At 45.0% G+C, this 26,836-nt stretch overlaps 1 protein-coding gene across 6 annotated transcripts in view; it reads left to right on the top strand.

The window, feature by feature from the left end:
- FBLN2 (fibulin 2) overlaps positions 1 to 26,836 on the top strand; it is a 120,043-nt gene that overhangs the window by 14,709 nt on the left and 78,498 nt on the right. For 5 of the 6 annotated variants that reach the window (XM_062620948.1, XM_062620966.1, XM_062620923.1 and 2 more), the window contains exon 2: positions 21,238 to 22,708. In XM_062620948.1, the coding sequence (XP_062476932.1) occupies positions 21,328 to 22,708 (1,381 nt within the window). In that variant the 5' untranslated portion in view covers positions 21,238 to 21,327. Of the gene's footprint in view, positions 1 to 4,609; positions 4,729 to 21,237; positions 22,709 to 26,836 lie in introns of those variants that run through there. The other variant, XM_062620939.1, reaches the window with a different exon arrangement.

Below are 26,836 nucleotides of genomic sequence, written 5' to 3' on the forward strand. Positions count from 1 at the left end.
ATCTGCCTCATGCATGGAGCTCTATCATATATATAATCAGTATCACATACTGCCTGATGATCTTGAGGGACTGGGTATGATTAGTGTGTAAAACTTGGATGGCCACTTGGAAAGAATATAAACTGATACTGTGCAGAGCAGATTTATTTGGGGGTTTACTCCTCAGTTCCAGACTGGTAAATAGGGTAAATGGATCCGCTCAGTAAGAGGAACTACTCTGAAACATTAGTTTGCCTTTAGAGCAAAACCAAACAGACGATCAGCTTTCTGACATGCAGTTTGGTTCCTGGCATGGCTGCTTGCGTATCCAGAAGGATACGTTCTGTGGAAAGCATTTGTAATCATTTGTGGGCTTTTCTGAAGTGCAGACATCAGTGGCAGGAGTGCATGATAGGCAATGGCTGTATATAAAAATGAAGATTTCTGCATTCTTCTCAAAGTGTTGCCATAGTTCACTATACCCTGGGGTGCTGGAAGTGTCTGAATATTAAGGATGTGTAAAAGAGCAAGAATATGCAACCTGTCTGGGCAAACAGGTTATCTTGAGGGCACCACTGCTTTTCCTGCTTTGAAACAGAATTAACTTAGATGCTCATAATCAAAAAGGAAACTCACCTGTATGTATTTACGTTTCCTATAATCTCTCCTTCTGTCAAGAGTGAAAACAAACAGCACTTTGATGTAGATTAGACAGTTGCATGTATTTCATTCTGATTCTTGGTTATGTGTCTCTAGTTCATGGTTGCTTGGCTTTGAGGCTGTGACTAGCACTGTGTTGCATGTTTGGGCACTGTGGTACTCTTAACACACAGCTCAGGTTCTGCATGCTGCCATGATTGTGGTCTGTTTTGCACTGGGAAAAACCCACTAAAAGAGGCAGGGAAATGTTTGGGCAAGCATGTGTGTGTATTTCAAACAAAATAGTCTCCACTGGGTTTAAAAGAAAATGTTTCCATTGCTTTTTAAGCCTGCTTTTCTAAAACTCCTTTAAAGAGCCAAAATAACATCTGCCATCAGGAACACCCTTCACTTTGGGCCTGTCCCTGGGAGTGCCCAGCATATGGCACTCCCGTAAGTCCCAAGGATGGGCATAGAGTGAGGGGTTCATAGCAGGACCGGGCAGAAGCAGAGCCCAGGGTTTGGGTAATGATGCTCTGAGCTGCTTTTCAGTGCAGTCTTTCCTGATGGGTAAATGAAGGAAGATAAAAATTTGTTAATTCATTAAAATAAAACAAAGTTAAAGAAAACTGCTTTCTGCAAATCACATCCTGTTTTCATCCACATTCAATTAGCATGGACTTGAAGCTGCAGAGTGAGTGTCATCCATCTGACCCACCTCTCCTCCCCTCCTATTGACACTGATATTAGGACTATGGGAAAACTTAGACTGCTGGCAAAAGGGGTGGAAAATCAAATGTTTAATGTTTTGCTTGAACATTTTGTGGTTTCTCCTGAAATTCTTTGTCTGAAACAAAGGATGTTCTTTGTTCTTTTGGAGGGTGCTTTTTAGTTGAAAAAAATATGCAGTGTCATTGTGGATTGCAGAAGTTCTCTACGAAATCCTCTTTTTCTCAACCTGGAAAGAAGGTCAGTTACAAACTGCAAAGACTTGTTTGTTCTGATGGTGAAAAAGGGCTTGTTGGCAGATTCTTGCCAATACACTCAGAATCAAAATGTTAGTGATTTGGAAAAATCTTGAAATAGAGTAATTTCACATGACCCCCTCTTGGAACTGTTGGAGTTCTGCATTCTTTGTTCCAGCATAGCTCCCACTGAAGAAATACTTCAAAAACAAGATTATGGATTCTTTTAAAAGAGTCATTCTTTGCTTCGTGGGTACAGCACTAAGTTGTGTTTATGTACCTTAATCTTACCCTGATTTATGAGATCAAAACCAAGCATTCATGGGTTTTGTCTGGAGAAGATATGAACTGAGCAGTCGCTGCCCTGCTGAATGCACAGACTCAAGCTCTCCCAGCTGGGTGATGTGCTGCTGTAGCCATGTGTTGCCCTCATTCCCAACATCCCAGCCAGAGGTACCAGTCCCTTGGCTCTCCTCACTGCTCAGAGGCCTGAGGGGTAGTGATGGGCACAGGGGTTTGGCTGAAGGCTGAAGGCACTCGTTGGTTCCCTTTGCAGCTGGGAAAGGGAGGGGTTTTGCAGCCTGGGGTGCAGGAAGAAAAAGGAAAAGCCCTGGGAGTAAGCAGGGAGGGTGGTGGTGGTGCACCCAGACTTGGAATGCTTAGTGGCCAGTAAAGGGCACCTGAGCGCTAAGGGCTGTCTGAAGCAGGGAAAATTGGTGACGTTGTGATGTTGTTGGTGAAAGGACCTTCTAGTCATGTACCTTCTGCCCTGTCAGCCAGACTGGCTCCTGCTGTGATGCTAGCTTGTGCTGTTAAGTAGCTGCTGGTTGTCACAAAAGTGTTCCTTTGCCACTTCAGAATTACTGAGACACAGAACTGGCTGTTCATTAACTGCCTTAGAGGAAAATAAGATCTGATTAATCATCATTTCAGCAAATTATAGCCTGTGCTACAGGGGGGTAATGAAAGCAAGCAGTGAAGAGCTGCTCCCTGCAGCTAGCTGTGACCCACCCTCGCTGTGCAGCCTCATCGCCTAGCCCAGACCTGCAGGGCTTGAGGTGCACCAGCATCACTGTCAGGAGTCAGGATGGGGAGCATAGAGTCCTATTGAATGGTGTGAGGACCACGGAGCAGTGCCCAGAGCGCAGTGGAGATGATGCTTGTGCCTGAAAGAGGTACAAGTTGTGGGCAGAAACACAGCCAGCCAGCAAGAGAGATGTCTGTTGGCCGTAATTCCTAACCTTTGAGATCACTTCACTTCCTCTTTGTTACTTTTTTCTAAGCAGTTGCTGATCAAGTTCACGTTTCCAAGCTGAGATCTTGAATTCATCGTTGAAAAATGCATGTTTTTCTCTGACATAGTCTTACAGAGTACATTATGTCAGGTTTTACATGATGTTTTCAAACATAGCTGGTCTTAGTAAATTATGCAACAGGGAAGCTGCAACTAGCACCTTTGCATTAAAATAAAGGCTAAAGTTTGAAGAAAGGAAACCTCTGTAGATGCATAATGCAATTATTAGAAATCCCACACAAATGTTTGCAGGTGTTACTCACAAGGCCAAGAATGTAAAAAGCAGGTTCCTTACATGAAGTTGCTTTGCTTTCTTCTGGCCAAGATTTAAAATTCCCCTCTCCCCAGCTTTTTTATTTTCTGCCATCTTTGTGCCTTACATCCTTGCTTTTCCAAGAGCTTTGCTCCCCTTTAATCTCTTTTAAGGGCCCTTTCTTAGCTGTTTCACAGCAGCTACAGCTGCTCCCCACATCTGCCTGGGTCTGGCAGAATAGTAGAAACCTCCCCTTTCTTTGTTAAGTGGGATCATTCAGCCTCCCTTCCTAACTTGATTTAGCTGTGTTTGAGACATTGACCATGTTGATGTTGGGATTTAATGGAATTGGCTTTCAAGAAAATAAAGGAATAACAGCTTTCACTTTACAGTTTTTCAGGACCTAAACATCAAGGAAAAGCCCACACCAGACTGGTGCTAGTTGTCAATCACCTGGGTTTGGTGCACAGCACTTAGGACCTGGTGATGTGGTTGGGGCTGGATGAGCAGGAGTGACAGCAATTGAGGGCTACTCTACCTTTCTTCTCCATGCCTTTTCTGTGCCTGTGTGTTTCACAACTGGTTTAACTCTTCCCTGTGCAGAACTGGTGAAGAAGTTCTGTTCTGTTCTATGATTCTGAGAGGCTGTTATGGTTTAAGCCCAGCCAGCAACCCAGAACCAGTGTTGTTCCCAGGCTGAAAGTCAGAAAGGCAGCATTGCACCAGCTACTAAGAAAGAGAAAAATGACTGCTATTGCTGAACGCAGAACAGAGGCTTTTCCTTCTTTTTTGTAGTGTAGTCTCCTTATCATTAACCATGATGATGATTGCAAGTACAAACCACAAGTAGATTAATAAGAAGAGAAAGTTGAGAGGCACCTTTTCACTTTTTTTTTTTTTAGAAGAAAGTTTTGTTTTGTTGGCAGAAAACAGGTTGTTTCTCAGTTAGCTGATACCAGCACTGGAGAGAAGTGGATGGGAGTCTTACAGCTCGACCTATGTAACACCTTCATTGCCAAAGATCCTGAACCAGCTGCCCAGGCTTTGCTGGGTCTCGAGGCACCTCACTGAGCCTCACCAGAGCTATCTCAGTGGAGGCCCTTGGTATCAGCTGGTGGCCCCAGCACGGGGGTGGTGGCCCTGAGCAAGGAGGGCTGGCCCCATTCAGTGTGTGGGCTATGGTCCCCTCTGCGGTGGGCACCCGGGGAAGAGGAGACAAATGCCTCCTTGGCCCAGTGACCCCCATTCCAGAGTTTGGTAGGTGGGAACAAGCTGCTTAAGGGCCCCATTCGAGTGGAGCAGGCAGCCCCAGTGCTGCTCTGGCCCTACCTGGGTCAGGCGGCCATAGGAAGGGCTTTGAAATGTGAAGCAGCTTCTTTAGGCACTGGGGAGGGGGGTAAAAAGAGAATTAACCATATCATAGGCACATGGTACTTCCCTGCTCAGATTACACTACAAAATCTGGGCAGTTCCTAAGATAGAGCTGGAAAAGGGGATTTGGGAGTGAGAGCAGCACTTGGAGCAGAGCACAGCTGAAATGGCTGGGAACAAAAGGTGATAGAAAAACTCCCTGCATCCGCATTGCTGCGCATCCACAGGTCAGCAGAAACCCTTCCTAACTGGCCATTTGTTGCAAATTTACTTGGAGAAGTGTAAAAGAACTTTGTTTGAGTGCTGGCTTTGCTGTGTGCCTGTGTTCTGCTAGCTGCAAAGATTCTGTCTGGATGTGTTTCTCTGCTTCTGTACTTTGTTTTCCAGATTTCCTTTCTAACTATTCATCTAAAGCTCTTGCTAAGTTTCTTCTGTTTGATAAAGTTTGGAGACTCAAGGAGATCCGTGTGGGTTGGCTTTGTTAGCACTGCTAAAGCTGTGTCTGCTTCTGGACAAAGCTTTTTGCAGTCAGGGGTTTTTTTTCTCTTCTGCAAGCCACTCCATAAGCAACACGTGTTTGTGCCATTAGTTAGATCTTCATGGGCTTTTTTCTTTCTCTTCTCCTCAGAAGCGCTTCTTACAAAAACAATTATTTTTAACGCCGCTTCTGGCCTTTTGAGTGGGAATTCGGGGCATTTTACCTCACATACTGCAGCGAAAGTAAGGTTTGTTTTTGTTAATGGAAGTCAAGAAGTAGCAATGATTCACTGTGACAGGCTGAATGTGAGCCATATGAGCCACGCTGCACAAGCATAAAGGATGATTGTGCTGCAAAATATCTCCAAGTAATTTAGATTTTGACACGCTTACCACTTCTCAAGTTGCATTTCCCCTTTCCCTCTGCTCCTGCCCTTCCCCCACCAGCCAGGATCTGATGTGATGGAAAAATATATGCATTGTCCCTGGGAATAGTAATGGTTGTGCTGAAAGTGCTTTGCTTCTGCGAATCTTACTGTAGCAATGAGCGAGCCTCACCACGAGATGATAATAACTCCATGCTTACACACATAGTGTTAAATAAGGACTTGTGTGCTTAAATAGCTCAATTCTTAGATGCTAATTCTCGTAACTGAGTGCATGAGTGTCACCTGCTTCTGTGTCTCAGTGGTGACTGGCCCCCGTACACAGCGGTGCTGTGGTTGCAGAGGTGCGGGCACTCGGCTCAGCTCCTGGCGTGTGTGACAGGGGCTGCACTCAGGCAGGACCGCATGTCCCCAGGCAGCCTGGAGCCCCGGGCATGGTGCCACTGAGCCCCGCTCTCGGGTGGAGGGTTTCACAGTGCCATTTTGTTCCAATTAAGCACTATTGAGCTCTTCTGTGCCTGGTTTATTCTTTTTGTTGTAAACTTTCTTTTTTTACATCTGTGGTTTCTCTGTATGAATGGCAAATGAAGGCTGTTTGAATGTTGACTCCAGTGATACATACTCATAGCGGGATTTTATGTCCAGCTTTTTTATTCATTAAACATCTGCATGTCTTAGCACTTGGATGTAGAAAGGAATAGCAAATGGCAGTTCATTTCTGGCTGAGGTTTCTTCCCAATAAGTGAAAGGCAGGGTGGGGAGCTCTCTGTGTGTGTGATATATTAGTGTAGTGTTATAAAATAAGAGGTATTTTAATGGCTCTTGAAGATTGAATTCTGTTCTCTTAGGAAGTGTGTCATGCAGATACAACAGACACATACCAGGGTAAATGAGAGCAGAATTTGGTTTCTCAGTGAGTCTGTTCTAACCCACTGGCCCAGTCCAAGCCTTCCTCTGAAGTTATTAGAAAGGACCCTGCTGACACTGATGGAAGTGGGGATAAAGCCGGGCATTAAGATGGTCTAGATTGCAACATGCCTTTGCTGTCTAATATTGAATGTGAGGTTTTTAAAGCAGCAAACCAAAAATAATACAGTGGATGCTATTTTTAAGGCAAAACCCCAGCAAAATGTCTGTCATCAGGTTCCAAACAATTTCTTCCTTCACTTTAGCAATGAGCTATCCATTATATGGTCTTAATTTATGGAATGTTAAACAGTTTCTGGCATTACTGTGCCCCTGCAGGAAGAACAGATGGTACTTTTGAATGAGTTTTGCAATGGGATAAAATGTTCCAGGTCTTCAATAGATCATATCCATCTGTAAGAAAGGAATAGCATTTGTGTAAAATAAACAGGGTAGAGTCAAACTCGAAATTCTCTACTGAAGGAAAAACAGTGCCTGTACGCTAAGGTGGGAGTGTGCATTGGAAGGTAATGTGGAAAGCTATAGCTTACCTTTATTTAAATGAACACTTACTTTGGTTAAACATTCCCAATGGACAATCTTATGTACTAGGGCTTGGAAGGCAGTGCTCAGTATATAACCTGATCAGTATGTACTGACAGTTGTCTAACAGAAGTATGTTACATTTGCAGTCAGATAGATTGGCTATGGCTTCATCATGTCTCCATGCAATAAAGTTTATAGAGCTTTGGCTCTCTGAGAATAGTGTGGAAGCCATGAGCACCCAGTTCCTGACAGTCCTCCTCATGTCAATATATAATGTAGCCAACTGTGCAGAACTGAGTTGAACATCTCCATTGCAATGCCTATCTTGCACCTCCCATGAAAGTTAAGGTCAAACAGAGGATTGGCAACATTGTGGGAAGTTGCTCCACTTTCCTTCTCCATTCTTCTAAATGACCAGGAATTGTTAGGATGATGGAATCCATGCTTTTCAGAGGTCTTCTGAGATTCTTCCAGTTGGCCTCCTGGGAAATGATTGCTTTCTCTTCACTGGCCTCTGCACTTTTGAGGTCAGCGTTTGCTGAAGTAACATCCCCTTCAGTTTATCTGTCTGTCTTACAATTCTGTACATTTTTTTTCATATTCTCTGTAGAGTTTTCCTTTGCAAATTGAAAAATCACAGGCTCTTCAGCTTTATCTACCTGAAAATTAGCTGATTAATCATGTAAGGTCCCCGTATGGTCATGAAGACAAGCTCACACCTAGGGGGGCAAAACCACACTATCAGTGATATTGTTAGGGGGGCATAAACAGAGTATCAGTGATATTAGTTGCCTTCTGAAGTTTTACCCACCTTTCCACTGACTGTATAGGAAGCTTCAGCAGTGAAGTAACTCCTAGCAAACTGAAGTTAAACTGAACATGTGATCTTTGCAGAATCTAGTTCATGGTCCCCTTCCTTTGTTCTAGTCTTGTTCTTTGTACTTTGAATACCCAAGGTCACTGTATCGGCAACCTGCTTTTAGAAATGATTCTGCAAATTTGTAGTACCTTTATAGTATTGCAAATGCAGTGAAACTGTTCCCTCTCCCAGCCTCTAGAATGAGGCAGCTGGTGGGAAGGTCTGGCTGGGCTGCCAGAGTGTGTAACATCACATGTGGGGTGAGGCAAGGTTGTGCCTCAGGAAGCCTCTCTGCAGGTGTCCTTTCTGCTGGATGGAGCCTGTGCTCGTGGAAGCACAAGGGAGGAATTTGAGAGGATCTGGGCAGCTGGGGTACCTCTCATTCAGCTTGCTTTACTTTCCATCGTGTTTGGGTTTATTGGAGTCTGGGGGTTGCTTTTTAAGTACCAAGTGTTCTGTCATTCTGGGGAGATGTTATTTTATCTTTTCCAGATTAGTAATTTAGTCATCTTAATTTTTCTTGTCAGTTATGTGCTGGACTGTGCATAAGCAGCATGGAAGGGGGGAGTATGAGCTCTTTCTTCTGTTGCATTGATGATTTCTTTCCCCTTGCGTAAGTCATCTTTACAGTTGTAAGATTTCTTCAGATGGAAAATAAACCAGCTTCCTCCCTTTCCAAGGAAAGATTGACCAAAGCATACATACATATATACTTAAATGCACCAAGACTAAACCAGTTGTGTGCACTAGTCAGTGCCACCTTAGTGGAGTATTGTTAATTGCAATGAAAATCAGATTCCATTTATTGTTTGGTTAATGTGTTCTACAAAAACAAGATGTTGTGAATGGAAATATTCTTGTTTAAATTCTATGCACCTCTATAAAATACCATAAAAATATTCAATCAGCACGTTATATTAGTGTGTCTACCTGCAGCTACATATTTGATGCAAAAATAGTGCTCTCATCAGTTGATTGCGCTGGGCTCTCTCTCCAGCATTGACAGAATACTTGGGTGTAGCCTGACATGAAAAGCAACGTTTACACCAGCGTGTGCATTTCCACAAATGCTCTACCAGAACACAGGGCTAGCTTACTGTTCAGTGTAAAAGGAGCTGTCTTTTTCTCACAAAGGTTGGAGAAGTCTGGTTGATTTCTCCAGTGACGACACCTATTCTTTTCTGGGCAGCAGTTAAACTTGCAAGTTGTTAGATACCGTAAACCCATAGTATCTTCCCCAACAGAATAAAGCCAAATTCTGCAGTGTCAGTGTTTGTGGATTGCTGAGATTTCTAATGTGGGTGTTCTGCCTTTAGTTGCAGGTTTCCATGGGTTTACTTGTATCTGTTGACGATCAGTAACTTAAAATCTTCAGGAGTATGGATTGCCTGTTTACACAGCAGATCATGTTAGCTTCCTGTGGTAACAGAAAATGTAGTGTATAACTTAAAAAGTAGGCCAGATTTGCTCTTCTAATAATTGTTCCGGTTTGTAGGGTAAATATGGTGCAGAACCACAAACCATTAGAGCACAAGAACTAAATTTGTGTATCTGAGGGGAGAAGTTGGCTGAATGCTTTTAAACATGCAGCAAACTGTGTTGGTGATCTCTGAGTATGTCAGCTTGAGGTTCTCTACAGTATACAGGAAAAAAACAGTGCTCCTATCTCCAGGAAATCATCCTCCCCATTAAGGTTACAACTTGGACAATTTGGACCCAGTCCAAAGCTACTGAGATCAATGGAAAGAGTTAGGATCTGGAGTTCCACATGTGCAGCAGACAAATGGATTGTGTGCCTCCCTTGGAGAGCAAAAACATGCCAGGGGAGTACAAGAAATGTGTTTATTTACAAGTTTCTGTATCTGTTTATGTTGGAACCTTTCAGCAAGAATTAATACTGGATAGTTTGCTTTTATGAGTTTCAAAGTACCAGTCAGAGCTTCCATTTTATAACGGCCTCTAAAGAGCTTTAAATCTATTTCAGGTTGGTTATAAATACATTTACTGCCCAGAAGAGAACAGGTCTTATCACTGAAGAAACAAACCAGGCTTTCTCCAGCATGTAATAAGATGATCTTAAAGGTCTTTTCCAATCTAGCTGATTCTGTGATTCCATGATGCCTCCTCTGAAACACTTCTCTAGATTTTAATCTTCAATAAAGAAAGGACCATTACAAGCCTTGACATCTCTTGAAGGATAACTAGGGCTCAAAGCACCATCCATCCACATCCTGTCCAGCAGAGAACTGACCCTGTCTGTCTATCTAGACATCTTCCTGGTCAGCATCATGTTTAGTTTATAGAATTGTGTGCCACAGCAGATACAATAAAAGATCCCAGGCAGTGTGTGTGTGGGGGTACATGGGATCCCAACCTGCTTGTCCCATCACCTCAAGGACTCGCTGGTTGCTGAGGAGCAAAACCTTCCTCAGCTTCGTGCCCAGCCAGTGGAGTGCCAGGTAGTTTGCTTTCCAGACACAGGAGCTCTCAGCTTCTCTTACACAACTCTTTACAATCTCTGAGGATCACTGAAGAATAACCACAGATTGGAAGATGGGAGGTGTTGCAAGTGTAGCTTGTTAGTAACATCTGGCATTATTGTTGTCTCTGAACGATAGGCTCTCAGATGGAATAGCAGAGCAGCAGCTTTCTGCATTTTGGTATCCAACACACCAAATTAATTCTATTATCTTTTATGGAGAGTTGGTGCAGGACCAGTTTTGATTGATGGATTGCATCTGCGGCTCCTGACTGATTAGCAGTGTGGTGGATGAAGCTTCGTTTACAGGGATTTGCTTTCATTCATCAGGAAAAATTGCAGGTTGCTTTCCAGCAAGTTTTGTTGTTGTTTTTTTTTGCATTACAACTTTTCAAAGTGCTCAACAAATGGCAGGCTTTGATTTCCGTTTCCTTAATGCCTGTGGTAATTAACATTTCTGGGAGAACATTGTAACCAAATGGTCTAGTTTTTCCTCCATTAAAATAATGTATTTTTTGCTTTTGCTAAAGAATTTAATTGGTATCTAGAATAACCCTGATATGAAAGCTCTTTCCTCACCATACGAGAGCAGACTGTTCCTGAGGAATGACACTGCTGCTTTTTCTGGGCTTCGTTAATTTATAATTGGCAATATGCCTCATGGTACATCCCATCCATTTCTACAGACACTCTTCCGTCTGCAGCCCACTGTCTGCTGGTGGGGTGGAGAGAGGGCATGGATGGGAGTGCTGAAATAAACACGGGTTCCTTGTTTTCCCACTAAAGAGTGTCTGGGCAGATAATCAGATTAACTAGCTGAACATCTTTCAGGGCAGTACTACATGGCTGGATCCTTCCCCTAGCCTGTCTTCATGGAGTTGATTTCTAAACTTTTATCTCCTTCATAGCTTGTAGAAAACCACAGGATTGGGGAATGAAGAAATGGGGCTGAGGAGCAGGAAAGCAAAGGAGTAGAGTGTTCAGTGATACTGGTACTAGTTTCTGTAGGGCCATGCATTTCGTCCTGTAGCCATATTTCTTGTGTGAAGGTTCAGTCAGTAGAGCTCCTGCCCATCCTGTCCTGCAGTGAAGCTTCCAGGTATGGTTCATTATAGGCAGAAGTAGTGGTCAAGACAATTGTTCCTTCTTACACTATTTATTCCTACTCCTTCCTTCTAACAGGAAGACTCTCTGTGCAGATTAGAGCACAGCAAACTCTCAGGATCACTGTCAAGGGCAGAACTAGCAAATGTGGGGGTAATTCCAGCAGTACTCATGTGCTCAGGGCTACACAGGGGCTGACAATGCTGTAAATGAAAAATTCTGGAACACACACTGTAATGAAGATGTCATCCTTGTGACCCAAGACAGAGATGTTTCCTTCAAGTGTAAGGTGGAGGTGAGGATGACAGCAATGATACCTCCAAAACCTGAAAAGGCTACATTTGAGCTAGCAGTTTATAAGAAGCTGAGGAGTCTTCCTTCTCCAGTGGCATCCCTGTGCGCCCAGGCTTCATCCAGAAGAACAGGGCAGAGGATGTCCTCTGTGCATGGAGCAGAGGCAGTGATGGCCTGGTGTGCTGTGTGTCAGTGTTACTTGTGAAGAGGTATAGCACAGGCAGAACGGTGGGTATGCAGTTCACCACTCTCACTCAGGGCTCAGGTAGGTGTGCTCTGCAGCTGTGACAGCCCTACATGTATTTTCTCAGCTGTGGAGCAGAGCGCAGTTAATGAAAGGAGCTGGTTTGTTGTTACAGTTGGAGCACTCTTGAGGGACAGATAGGGATCCTGTTGAGTTACAAAGAAAAGGGTTTGATCCTGGGTCCGTCTGGGGATTTTGCTACATTGTGAAAAGTTGTTCTGCCTTTTGAGGAGGTTGTCAAGATTCATAGTCTACTCTTAGGAAATCATAATTGTAGGCAGCAACTCTGTGTTGTGGATCACAAGAGGTATGTTGATCAAGTGCTGCATGGAAGCCCTGGAGAAACTGTGAGCCGAATTAGTAAGAGACTATAGAGTGCTCACTGTATAATATGTGGTGTTTACACCTCATCAGCAGATAGAATTTCACTATTAATCATGACAATGACAAGGCAAGGACATGTTTACCAAAGAATTATTTACTACAAACTGCCTGTATTGGCGTTTTGTTTTGACTCTCATTTGGAATTAATTGGAAGGATGAAGCAAACCCCTCAAGTTGCTCTGGAGAGTCTCAAATCGCAGTCTTCAGTTCTGAGTTGAAGCTGAGGTGATGGAGGAGCCACTGCTCCTCTGTGAGTAGTTTTGCCTCACAGGTAGGCTGGGGAAAGCTGCTGCAGTTCCCCTCAGCCTTCTCTCAATGCAAACAGTTGTTCATTATGTCCAGTCTGGCACGGGGCAGTGCACAGGGCAGGAAAGGTCATTTTGCAAAGCTGTCAGCAAACAGCAGCCTTTAATTTGCTTAATTTGTGTTTCAGGTGGGGTTGGAATTTCCATTTTCAGCTGTTCCAAAAGGGCTGCCTGAAGTAGGCAGGTAGTGCCCAGATGTACTTCTGTAGTGCCAGGTGCTCCAATGTGTTTCCCAGCAAAAGATCATCTGTATTGGCCACTGCATAGGGCAGTGGGGCTCAGAGCAGTGGCAGGACTCATGTATAATGTAAGACTGGATTAAGAAAACAAACCCAAAGCTTCAATCTGGTGCTTACAGAAAGTTCCAAGAGGCATCATAGTCATGTCATTGAGGAAAGAAGAAGTGAGGAGAGGGAATTGCAGAGAGTGGAAATGGGATGCTCAGGTTTTGCATGGCACTGTCTTTGAGGTTGCAGGTGGTTTTCTCCTTGGTGAGAGTCAGCAGCAGCCCTGCAGAAATGTGAGCTCTGGGAAATGCTGGATGAGGCAGCGAATTGGAGTATCCTGGAGGAAGATAGGGAAAGAAAGGAGAAGAGAGAGAAATGTAATCCAGGACCTTGAAATGATACTTTTTGAGGAGCTAGTTATGAGTCTGTAAGGGTTATGCTCTGCTTGAGTTACAGTTTCTCATCAAGAGGTATCTACGTGCTGGGGAGCACTGTGGAAACGGATTTGTCCCTGAGCGGAAAGCGAAGAGTGCAGCTCTTTAAGTAAATTCTCTTCACTCATCACAGCAGCCACCAGTGTGCCCATTGACAGTGTTCACCTGAGCTGGGGCTGGCACTGGCGCAGGGCCGTCACTGGAGCTGTGCTGCCACATCTCCTCAGGCTGTGTCCAGACATGGATGACTGCTTGAAGTGCTGAGCAGCACGCTGAGGGGCATGCTCTGCCTGCTGACAGAGGTGCTCTCTGTGCAAATTGGTTCATTACTTGGGAGCTTTGACAAGTTTTTGTTGGCTGTGCCTTGGGAAACGTTTCTGAGTGGCTGTTGCCGTGCTTTAATCTTTGCCCAGATTCTTTTGGCTGGAGCGGAAATAGCTGGATTATTTAGTTGTGTTTTTGAGGTGCATATATAGTCACCTGAAACCTGGTGGTGTAAAAACCTGCATGTATCAATAACAAGTGCACATGTTTTCACTGGAGAGCAGAGCTGCGTGACCCTGGCCTAGCTGCAAGGCCATGCCGATTCTGCTGTGCGTGGAAGCTGCTCTTGCATTGTCCTGAGGGAAACCAGATCTCTGTTGGTTTGTTGGAGGCTCCGTGCTTGGCCTGTTTCAGCTGCTCCAGTCCCCCTGTCCACACACAGCCCCTCTGCTGAGCTCACTGTTACCAGGGGGTCAGATCTGGGAGAGTGACCATGACCCAGCAGTGTGTGCTTGCAGCCCAGAGGCCAATTCTCCCTCTCTGCTCTGGTGAGACTCTACCTGGAGTACTGCATCCAGCTCTGGAGTCTTTCAGTACAGGAAGGACATGGACCTGTTGGAGAGGGTCCAGGAGAGGCCACAAAAATGATCAGAGAGATGGAGCACCTCTCCTGTCAGGAATAGCTGAGGGAACTGGGGTGGTTCAGCTGGAGAAGATTCTGGGGAGACCTTACTGTGTCCTTTCAGTACTTAAAAGGGGCCTGTAAAAAATACGGAGACAGATTCTTTAGCAGGGCCTGTTGCAACAGGATGAGAGGTGATGATTTTAAACTAAAAGAGAGGAGATTCAGGGTGGATGTGAGGAAAAATGATTACCATGATGGTCTAAAACACTGGCACAGGTTGCCCAAAGAGGTGGTGGATGTGCCATCCCTGGAGACATTCATGATCAGGCTGGATGTGGTTCTGGGCAACTTGCTCTAGTTGAAGATGTCCCTGCTTATTGCAGGGATTGGACTAGATGAGCTTTGAAGGTCCCATCCAACTCCAACTATTCTGTGATTCTATGCCCAGCCCCATGTGGTCAGCATGGCAGTGTTTCTGTTCACCTCTGTTCCTCCATGTCTCTTTAGCTCCTCTGCAGTTGCCATACTCCTGCTTATCACTTGGACCTGCTGCAGTGGAGACTGCTAATGGCACAGGACACCTTTCAGTGAGCCAGCTACCTGCCCTGTTAGTTTGGGCTGGTCTGGGGTGAGAGGGAGCACTGACACAAGAGACCCAAGACACGATTCTCCCCTCCTTGGCTCTGGAAAAAAAGCTGCCTTCACACTCCAAGACTTCAGAAACAGCTTCAGAAGCTGCACAGTCTGGAAGGATACATCCCAGAGCTGCCCTGTCACTAGTGCTAACACTTGGGTACTTCAGCTGAAATACTTGGGTGATGCTTTTCCATTACTGCACCACATCAGATTCCTATTTGGAGTGTTGGGAGTGTCCTGGAGAGTGTTGGGAGCATCTCTTCCTGGGGTACTGCTTCTGGGAAGGGAGGACTTATCAGAGCTGCTTTTGGAAAGCTGCGTGAGTTTTGATCCCGTGCTACTTGCTCCGTGTTTGTCCCACTTTCGAGTTCCCTGAGTGATCCTCTGGACTTCCAAATGTCCGGTTTTTTAATCTTTTCCATGAAAAGGCAGTTAACTGTAACTGATGGTTTATTGAAAATAAAGCTGAGGAAAACTGCCTGCAAAAGCTATGACTGCTGAAAACAGGCTGATTTTGCCAAGAGCTGGAGTGTTGACAACACTGAAGTGACTAAGCATCTTGTGCTTTCCATTTGATAAGCAAAGCAGCTCATTGAGATTAGCTTTATGCTGGAGTTTATCCTACCCCTCTCCTTTTTCTCCCCACCTCTGGTGCCCAGACTGCAAAGGCTGGCTCCAGCCCGTCCAGATTGTGTTCGTCAGCAGGCAGACATGCCGGTCTGTGTGCGCTGGATGTTGTGTAAGAGCAGTGGAGGAAACCCTTCTGCACTGCTCATTGCTCCGTGTAGTGAGCAGCACTGCTGGTACCTCCGCTGGTGCAGCCATCCAGCCCTTCCAGCACTCCATGAGATCACCAGGTTCCGGACTGGGAGGGTGTGAAAGGAAGAGCTAATCCACTGCCTGGCACAGGAGTGACCAGGCTCAGGGTTTTTTTTCTCCTTTTCATACAAGAAAGTTCTCTCACAAGTTTCCATTTTTCTCTTTCATTTAAAAGGGATTGTTTTTAAATGGATATTTCCTTCCGTCCCCTCCCTCCTTCCTCCCTTAGTCTAAACTATGACCGCAGCCATTCAGGAGCTGCTGGCAACTCAGCAGACAGACTGCTGGCTGCAGAGAGGTGCTCACATGCACAGGCTGGTGAAACACATTCGCCTGGGTGTTCAGTGTGGGTGTGCACATGTGCTTCAGACTGCTGCTGGGCTTTTTGCAATGCCCTCACCAATGTGATGGAGAAGAGATGCGATGCCACAGAGCAGGGCTGTGTTTGGTGCCTGGCCATGGACAGCCTGAGCCTGGAGCCCAGGAGAACCATTTACAGCATCACTGTGGGCTGATGAACCTACTTTATGCACAGGTGGTGATTGCCACGAGTTCATTTGCTTTCCCACAGCTCAGAGCACAGCCAGGCTTGTTCTCTGTATGTGTGAACCTGCATGTGGATTAATGGCCAACCAAAGCAGCAAACCCCATGGTTGCACCCAGCAAGGAGCATGCTCCCAGGACATGGCACAGGAGGGGTTGCGTGTGTCTGCCACCTTCTGTCCTCACATCAGGCTGGCATCTGGCCCTGCACATGGTTCAACAGGAGATGATGTGTATCAAACCAGCATTTCTATTTTAGCATCCTTAAAAAGGGCAATTTAGTGAGGAATTGAGAAGTGGGAGAATAACCGTTCTGTCTAAACCTGTTTGCAGGGGTCTGCAGCTGGTTAAATGGCAGGTACATCTGCACAGCTGGAGGTCAGTGGGTGCTCATGCAGGTGGTGTCCCCTGCAACAGGCTGAATTATTCTATTTATTGCTTTTTGCTTATAAATGGCTGCCTTGCTTTATGCAGTGAACATTTGAAAGAATGCTTTTGATCCTGCAGCATCTCTTCCACACGTGCACACGTTCTGCTGTTGTTCTGCTGTCTCTGAAGCAACCTTCACACAGAAAGATGGTGTTTGTGTGAAGTCTTTGAAGGAAAGTGCCTCCTGTCACCTCTGCTTACCTAAAATAAGCTTTTTGGTTCAGCACTGAAATGAAACCATCTGGAAAAAGAATCTCCTAATAAAATACTCCTCTTAATTTAAAGAAGTTGCACATTTAAAATGTCTAGATCTTCTGTGGGAGCATGCTGGTTTCATCAACATTTTCAAGCAATGCTGCTGAACTGGTTTAATCAAGTCAACATTCTTCCTTCTGACTTTGTTATGGCTTTGATTGAAGTAAATCACTCTGAGTATATTGTTTTGCAAAAACATCAGAATTTATAACTTTCTGGCCCTAAATTGAATTGAAGTAAGCATTTTGAAATTCTGTTCTGTTTCCCTGCCAGGAGACAGGAATATGATGGTTTTCAGCCAATGTTAGTTACAATTTTGCTGGTTGCTGTTAGCCCTCAATGTTCTGTCACACAGATAATGGTTTCATCTGCAGTGTGAAACATTCTCATTTCCTTTTCTATGAATATGTATGCCTATATTTCATGTTCATATGGACTCTTATTTCTTCAAGCTGGTTTTCCATGAGGTGTCTGTGCTCTGCCTGTCCTAGGAATCATTGTTAATGAAGGAATTGAGGAAGAAGCAACTCCTTGGTGTTCTGACCATCCTCTGTTTACTGCTGGTTTACCTCACAGTTTTACTTCTGTTGACCTTGAGGGACTTAGTCCCAGTTCAGAGCACTGGTCCTCCTGTGCATGGGCACTCATGCTTGCTCAGTACACATACTGTGCACAGGACTGGCAACAGCTAAACTGATAGCGGCCCAGTACAGCCCTGCTAATGCCAAAGGGGTTAATCCTCGAACCATAGGAGAACAAGACATTGCAGCACAGTGGGTTAGGGAGCTCCACAAAGGACGTAAATTGAAGCCGCCTGGTTCATGAAGGACTTCATGGGCATCAGGACTGGGGTGACACTTGGGTTATCTTGCTGTAGAGCTCTGTAAAGCTTTCAACAGAGACTTCGGAAGACCTTTATTTCAGATGTGCAGGGCTTAATTTGTAGTGATATCTCAACTGAGCAGTGAAAGTCCATGACATTGTTAACTGTGGGTGAAGGACAGAGCTGAGAGTAAGAAGACTCGATTCTCATTTAGGTGAATCTGTTGTCCTGGTTGTGTAAAAGGACATTAAGGAAAGCGTTAAAATGTTTAATGGAAACAAAGGATTGCAATAATATCTGTTGGTGTTAGACTCCCCTATTCTCCAGAGATAGTGGGTTTTTTACCCTCTTGGTGCAGACACTTCTATTTCACAGCTCCAGCTTTCCATGCCATTAGCAAGTAATTAGCTGCTGCCTCCAGAGCATCATTTGAGCACTGGGAAGGGATAGATCCAGAGGCAATGGCATGTCAGCTGCATGGCTGGCACGAGCACACACACTCAGTTTGGAGGGATGTGCTTTCACAGTGGGGCTCAACAGCCGTGCCTGTGCTTCACTCAAAGCTGTTTTCTCAGTGCCTGAAGTAGAGACTGTTTCTTTGATATGTAAGTTTATGGGGTGGAGGAGTGATGGGTGTGGGGAACAGATGGAGAAAGCACAGGGAAAATGCAGTGCTTGAGAGGAATTAAAAGAGATACTCTTGTTGGGATCATTGCACTAGAAGCAAGGAGCCTCTAATGAAGGAAAGTGAGCCTGAGGATAGGAAAGACTGTGATGCTATTGACAGAAAAAGGATTTCAGCCTTATCGGTTTGAGGTTAGTAGCTTGAGAAACCAAACGTTGAGGGATGTGGAAATGATTAAAAGAGAAAGGGTACAGAGGGACTGAATGAGGCATTGAGCAGAATGGTTGAGAGGTGGGGAGCAGGGACAGGGCTTGCTGCAGAGAGGGGCCACCAGCTCTCCAGCCTCTCTGTGGGCAAGAGGCAAGGGAGCAAGGAGAGGAACCAGAGGGGAAAAATGGAGGTGACCTGAGCAAGCAAGTGAGACGTTGGGCAGAAGAAGGATGCAGATGGGGAGAGGAGGAGGCAACTGTACAGGGGAGGGCAGTTGAGCAGCTTATTTCACAAGAACAGGGCTGTGCCATGATAAACCCTCAGCCATGCTTGAACTTCCAGGCATGTTAGATATAGGCATAACTGGCTTTCTGCTTCTTGCTTCAGCATATGAGGTGATTTGGGGGTTTCTTGTTGGGAGTTCAAGCTTATGCCTGAGAAGTGAGTGCTTGTTTTGAGAAACCTGAAGGTACAAGCTGGAGGGTAAACACTGTTTCACGGGGGTGTCCTACTTCCATTGTCACATTTACCTTGCAGGCTGCACAGCACCAGGGTAGCAGTAGTTGCCTCACTACCAGCAGTAGTGAGCAATTGCTGGTTGGATATGAAGTGGGTGATGAGCACAAGCTTGCCCTTGATGTGGCCTATGAGTACTGATTATCAGCTGTGCTCAGCTGGCACCAGCACAGAGTCTGGCCAAGGGACTTGTGTGCGCTGGAGTGTTGGAGCCAGGAGGTACCAATGGGAGGGGATGATGGCAACATCCTGCTGTGGGACCCTTACGGAAGAAGTTTATATTTAGTTGTCCTTCCATTCATTATTTTCCAGCTAAAGCTATGTAATAATTACAAATCTGGATTACCTGGAAAAGCTGCTGAAAGTAGGAGAAATTATTAATTCCCAACCTAGATTCTGAAGAATTAATTGCAGCACCACATACTGAAAATTCTCCTCCATACAAAATATTCTGGGTTTGAGAGCAGTTCTGAAACAGTGAAGAGAAGGCTCAGGGGCAACCTTATCACTCCCAACAACTGCTTGACCAGGAAGATGAAGCCAGGAGGGGGCTGGTCTCTGCTCCCAAAAAACAAAGGATGAGACAAGTGGGAACAGCCTCAAGGAGGGAAGGTTTAGATGGAGATGAGGAATAATTCCTTCCCCAAAAGGTGCTCAGGCATTGGAACAGACTGCTTAGGGCAGTGCTGGAGTCACTGTTCCTGGAAGTGTTCACACACCATGTAGATGAGACCCTCAGTGACATGGGTTACTAGTGGCCTTGGCAGTGCTGGGGAGAGGTTGGACTTGATAAGCTTAAAGGTCTTTTCCAACCTGGTTAATTCTATGATTCTTCTAAGCCATAATTCTGCCATTTTTCCTTCAACCAGTATCCTTTAGCACACTGACGCCACTACACTCACGTTAGTAGTGGAAAACCTGCATTTGTAAGAAGTGTCTCTCTGTGCACCATGCTGGAGTCATTCAGATTGTGGGTCAGAGCTATGGAAACTCTCAGCACAGCGTGTCCGTATCTTATCAGCACAGCTTCCCCTGCCAGCAGCGCCCCACACACTTGCTGGAAGCCCAATTTCAATGGGAGAAGTAATCTTTCTGAATGGATTTTCTGGCAGGGTTCCTGTTGTGTGTGTGGCTCATTGTTCGTGCTGATGTGACTACGTTTTACCCCCTAGATTAATGGTTGTGGGTCATTATTTTTTTGTTGATGGGAATGGTTCTGGAAAAAGAATTAGGCTGCTAATCCCATAAAATTGTATAGGAAATCTTTTTGGTTTTAACTACTTTTCCTTGTTAATTGTGTAGCTTTTTGAGCGTGCATTTGATACAAAGGACACCAGCTGATTTACTTTAACTCTTAAAGTTTTCTGTGGTCAAAGGGTTTAGTAATTAAAAACAAACCACTTCCTTTTCCTCAGCACATTTTAACAAAGTGTTATTATACCAGTTCATTTATGTATTAGTGTATATATGTATATCGATTCTATTCATAGTATAATCATTCACTATAAGGTGTTACTGATGTCAAAAATAAGAGGTACTTGCCAATGGTGGCATATCCTCAGCTGGTGTGAACATCCACTGCATGTACAGTTGAAACTCTAGTGAAGTCAAAGTTGATACCTCTGTAGCTACAGGCCTGCTGTGGAGCTGTGCCAGCTTCTGTGAGCTGAGGATCCGGCCTCTAATCTGTATTACAGGATAGCTAATATGATGTTTAACCACACAGTAACCGCAGTATACAAAGAAGTTCTATTTTAGCACTGCTAGAGCAAAAAAAAATAGCTGTTAATGCTGAAGCCTGAAGAACAAAAGCTTGCAAAGTAGGGGAAGGAGGCAGGAAAAAGCCTCCTCCTCTTTTGAGTTAACATGTGTACAGACAAATTCTCACGTCTCAAGGCTAAGTTTTGTCTGAGAAAGATCTTTATGATTTGGGTCTTTGTAATTAAACCAAAAAGAGTAATTATCTTAAACTTACATCTGCAGAGGAACAACTGTGTGTTTACTTCTTATCTGCCAAAAAAATCTCTCTCTTTAGCTAGAAAGATTAACAAAAAGGCATTGAAGTATAAAAGCATTCTTTTCATTGAAAATATCTACATTTTGTGAACAGATTCAAAAGAGAGCAGTCAAAACTTTTTTTCTTTTTCTTTTTCTGTTTCAAAATGGGAGCGAGGGGGAAGCACGCAACTCCAAACTTAGTGCCTACGATGCTTGGAAGACATTATGATTAATTTTGTACTTAGGTTTCCAGATGTTGGATTTTGTCCCAACTTTTAAAGACCTCTAATGTTTAACAGGATATGTGCTGAGTATGGTCTTTAACAGAGTTTTCTTTCATAACTCTAGGATCTATGAGACAAGGTAATTCAGGAAAACACTGCAGATTCGGAGCTAAATCTACAGCCTTCTAGGAAAAAAAAAAACCGAAAACATTAAATGTGCAAGTTTGGATTGGAGCTGTGTTTGTTTCTGAAGACTATGGATAGGTATCAAAGCTGGCAGCAGAACTGTTTGAATGCCTTCCTTCTTGTGCTGCTATGGAGCAGCATTTCCCATGCCCAGAGAGACTGCACGGGTGCGGAGTGCCAGCCCCTGGACAACTGCATCGAGGATGTGCTGGAGCCCGGCGAGTGCTGTGCCACATGCCTGCAGCATGGCTGCACATGTGAAGGCTACCAGTACTACGACTGTGTCAACGTGGGCTTCATCAACGGCAAGGTACCTGAGGGGCAGTCTTACTTTGTGGACTTTGGAAGTACTGAGTGCTCATGCCCCAAGGGAGGAGGCAAGATCAGCTGCCAGTTCATGCTGTGCCCAGAGCTGCCCCCCAACTGCATCGATGCGGTGGTGCCAGCAGATGGGTGTCCTCAATGTGGGAGAATAGGCTGCCTCCACGAGGGTCAGAAGTATGTAGCGGGGCACACCTTCCACATGCCCCCCTGCAAGGTTTGCCATTGCCCGAACGCTGGTGGTGAGCTGATGTGCTACCAGCTTCCAGACTGTAACACATTTGCCCTGAACACTGCAAGTCCAATAGATGCTGAAGACAGCGAGCCCGAGAGGCACTATGACGATCCATACAGCTATGACCAGGAGGCACCAGAAGGAGACAACACCCAGGTGGAGTCTCCAAAAAAATACAGGAGTTACTCGTCCCACCTAGAGCAAGAGAGCATCAGCCAGGAGCAGAGTGAGGATTATGACTACCTACCAGCTAGCATTGCTCCTTCAGCTTTGGCTCCGGGTGAGCCAGACTCCGAGGAACTGGCTGCGCTGCTCACCACACCAGTGCCCAGGGCCCCCTCTGAAGTTCGAAGTGCCACAGAGAGAAGTGAGCGAAAAAGGGTGCCCCGCACCACTGCAGCATCGCTCCAGCAACTGACACATAAGGGAACACCAGTAACCACCAGTGCTCCTCCAGGGCACACAAGAGCCACCACTGAGACACCCAAGCACATGGAGGAATTGGAGAGGAAACCAAAGGGAAAACAAGGAGACAAAGAGAAGCAAGATCAGGAAAGAGCCCCACACTCTAAAATGAAAAAGCATGCCAGAAAAGACGACCTAGGGAACAGCCTGTATCTAGGCTTGAAAGAGGTGAATTTGACAGAGCCGAGTGCATCAAAATCTTCCCATGAAACACAGGAGGGAAATGATTTCCCCAAGGTAAAGTTCAGTGCCACAACCTCTCCTCCTGTTGCTCTAAAGGAAGACCGTAGTCAGTCATCCCAAAAGCAGTCACAGACGCTTTATCGTTACCATCCTGAGGAGCATGGGGACCCCAACTCTATTCACGCTAACCCCAGGTTGCCAGAAGGTAAGAACTGCTTCCATTGTAGATGCCTAGAGAACATTTACTCATAATAATGTTGGTGCATACCCACCGTTCTTTTCTCCTTATTGCTCCTCACAGGCATGAAACCAGTTACCTTTTTTGATCTCTGTCAGAAGATGGTTTGTATTTCATTTGACATAATAGATCCTGTTTCACTATTGCCTGCCTTGCTTTGATTTCACAGACCATGGATTGTGTTTTCTGGTATTTGGACTTTATTTCAGATGATGATTTGTTGAACTCCAACCTTTTCTTTCCATTACTTGCTTTTAATTTCTAATCTGATGTTGGAGAAAGATCATAACTCTACACACCAGGATTTAATCAGTTATCTGCTTGGATCCTCCAATTACAGCTAAATGTAATGACATTTGTAGCTTTTGCCTTTTGCTGTTGCCTTTTGCTGGGGAGGAAGTGGTACGTTGTGCTTCCACTACAGAAATATTGATAGGATTTCTTGTAATATTTATCCCATGGTTGAAAGGTTGTCTAAGCTGGTTAGTACAAGAACTTGATAGATACACTCAAATACCCCTGAGGACTAGTAGGGAGAAAAAGGACTGCCTCTTGCCTTATGTTTTTTGGGGGCTGGAAGTTTATGATGTTTATGATCAACTGTGGCAAGTGTACGTATTTCCTCTGTGCCTCTGGATTCCTCTTGACATCTGCAGTAGGTGTTGATTATATGCTTTATGCAATGCTCATTACTGTAATGAATGCAAACTTCATAGCTAGAAATTAGCACATATGCAGCTCATATTTCCAATTCATTTTTCGTCAAATCAAGAGTAATATCTTCTCTTTCAAGATGTGACACAAAATGGTCCCCTGAGACTCAGATGTATAGTGCTTGCAGTCTGAGTAGAGAATACTGATTACTCCCTAGACAGTGACACTTCTTCCCAGGTTATCGAGGTTGCCCTTCAACATCTTGAGCTGCCTACTCCATCTACTCAAGAAGCTTAGGGGAGATAGGAGGAGAGCAGATTTGCAGCTGGGACTCTAGGTCCAACACAAACAGCACCTCATGACTGTTTACCACACAAAAGATGTGCCAGGTCTGTGATTGGAGGTGGTGGCTTTTTTCTGTCACTTCCACTTCTGTTTTTGTTGTAAACATTTACCTCAGTTAGTGAGGTGACTTGACCTCTGGATTTCACCAAGACGAGGCTCTACAAACCGATCTTGCTTGAAGAACCTCACACACACCATCCAGTGGGATGCCATTAGGAAGTATAGTCTTTCAAAAGTGATTTAATAGATAGTTCCTGTGCTCCAAGCCTTACCTCTGTACTATCTTCTCTTCATGGATGCCTGTTGTATTTTATTTCTAGCTCCTTTTTGTTATATGAAAGGTGAATCAAACGGGTGAATGGCTGATTATCCTGGGGGAGTAGTGAACTGATTGCAGCATTCCTGTTCATGTAACATGAATAAGAGGATCTGTCCATAACACCTTCATCTGCCCAGTGCAAATGCAAGTGGCAAAAAGCATCAGCCTGTGTGGTACACTGAGTTAATCTGCAGTACTACTGTGAAGCTTAAGCACAAATCTCTTCTCTGACATTTGTTCCAGAGTCACTCAGATACACGTTAGTGGCAGTACGATAGTTCCAGTTTGGTGGGATTTTGTAATAATTCTCCAGAATTAAGAAAACTGTCTGAGCCCAGGTTGGACACAGGGGCTTGGAGCAAACTGCTCTAGTGGAAGGTGTCCCTGCCTGTGGCAGGGAGCTGGAACTGGATGAGCTTTAAGGTTCCTTCAGCCCAAACCAGTCTGGGATTCTAGGATTCTATGAAAAGTATAGAAGGCTTCACAGGAATTCACTAAAAATTCAGCCCAAGCTAGATGGCTATTGCATTTGTTCTTCTTATTAGCTGTGTCCTGGCAGAAGAACTCAACTGTGGCTGGATCCCTGATGCCTTTGGTTAAAAACTTGGCTTCATTACTTATATTTTATATATCTCACTTTGGTTTTATATGTAGCTGAGTTTTCATCTCCCAAATCTCTAATGGCTCATATATAATCTAATGGTGGAAACAATGCGGAGGACTTTGGTGCTTAGGAAAGGTTAACTGAGTTTTGATTCTCCTTTTGCACTGTGCTTTCCCCTGTGTTTCAGTATGACCCATGCTGGTTCCCTTCCCACTGAGCCCTGGTCTGGTCCCTGGGAGAGTCTGTGTCCTGATGAGGACAACCCAGGGACAGCAATAACTGCATCTGAAAAACTGCTGTTGTTAGACACAAGCATATGCAACCAGATGTTACACTGCACTGTATTTTGCATCAGCCAGCTCAGATGATCCATTTAGCATCTTCACTCATGGACTCCAGTGAGGTGCCATGTGTTTGGGGGCATTTTTTTCCCTCTCCTTATTTAGCTGCTCTGAGCTTTTCTGGAACCATCTGTTTTTATGGAATCCCATACTGGTTTGGGCTGAAAGGGACCTTAAAGCTTATACAGCTCCAACCCCCTGCCACGGGCAGGGACCCCTTCCACTGGAGCAGCTTGCTCCAAGACCCTGTGTCCAGCCTGGCCTTGAACACTGCCAGGGATGGGACAGCCACAGCTTCTCTGGGCACCCTGTGCCAGCGCCTTAACACCCTCGTGGTGATTCTCTGGGTGCTGTGTGGGACCTGGCCCTCTCTGGTGGTGATCTGGGGCAGCAGCAGCACTCACAGCCCCAGGGAGCTGCTGCCATCACAGAAATGGGCTCTGTTGCAAACCCACTGGTAAGGGGGTGACTTTGGGGAGCTGGTTTCTGTTTGCAAGGTGGAACACACAGCACCAGCTCTGCAGGGCTGGGTGATCCCAGTGGATGCTTTCCTGCCTCTGACAGGTGTGGCTGTGGCTGCTGGGGGTTTCCAGCACACTGCTCAGTGCCAGCCCATAGCACTCCCCTGCAGAGGAAGCATTGGGCTGTTACCCCATGTGTAAGTGCAGTTGTCGTAGATCATGCCCTACCCAGGTTGAAGAGCAACTTTCTTCAGAAACATATAGATCTATTGCAGTTTCTGTGGCAAATGCTAATTGCTCCATTCCTAAAGGAGCTGTAAGTGTAAAGTAGAGGTACTTGCTCTGCTGAGAAAGTATAAATTTAGTACTTTCACCAAGGGAAGGGTTGAGATTGATGGAGAATGTTCTCATTATACAGTCTCTTTCCAAACATTGATGTTATACCCTGTCACATACTGCAAGAGCAGCAAACACAGGGAGTTTAAGTTTCCATATTTCCTCATCCTAAAAATGCCCTGAACAGAGGACGGTTGGATAAAACGTATTTAAAGATCTTACTGTCAACTTTTGTTATGATTTTCCCACTTTTTTTCCCCATTTCCCCATGCTCTGCCAGTGGAGTACTGTTTCCTGGATCAATGTAACTCAGGTTGCAAAGAGCCTTGTTGTGAATGGGGTTTAATTTGTACTCTGGGTTTGGCAGGCTGGGTAGGAATTTGTCTAGCTTGGAACCTTTGTGTTTCAGAATGGAGGTACTTTTCCACTTAAACCAGTCCCCAGTTGTGTATGAGTTTATCCTGGTTGTTTTTAGAGATAAGGATAATTGCTCTCCAGCTGCTCTCACCAATTTGCAAGCTGAGAGCAGTGGATGAGAGAATGGCATTTATGGCATGTGAATCCTGATCAGGTAGGAGGTACTAGGAGGCTCTCTTAACTTGTAAGGATGCATTTGAGGTTTCAAACAGCCCATCTACTGCATGATTGCTAATACTTAGTCTCATGAATTTCTGAACTGAGGACAATCTGGAAATGAGCTCCATGAAGCAGACCTGCAGTGAGGTCTTCCCTGAGCACACCAACCCTTCATCACTCCTTCTGCCACCATAACATGTCCTGCAGGTGGGAGGGTGCTATGAATGGTGCCTCGGAAGCACAAGCTGTTTGCAATTACGTTGTATTTTTTGGTATCAGGTGAAGTGTTCTTTCACATCTTCTTAAATTACCTCAGGCTCGATTCTGCTTTGTCTACTTCATCCCAATTCTCTCTGCAACAGAAAGCAATCAGCTCTGAGCCCTCAGACTAGGATAACTTGAGGAATAAAAATAAACCTTGAGAGAGTGGGGTGTGGAGAGAAAAGCCTCTGGGCCTGC

This window comes from Pezoporus occidentalis, unplaced genomic scaffold (assembly GCF_034315485.1).
Source record: "Pezoporus occidentalis ecotype Australia unplaced genomic scaffold, CSIRO_AGI_Poc_V1 ctg106, whole genome shotgun sequence".
NCBI lineage: Eukaryota > Metazoa > Chordata > Aves > Psittaciformes > Psittacidae > Pezoporus > Pezoporus occidentalis.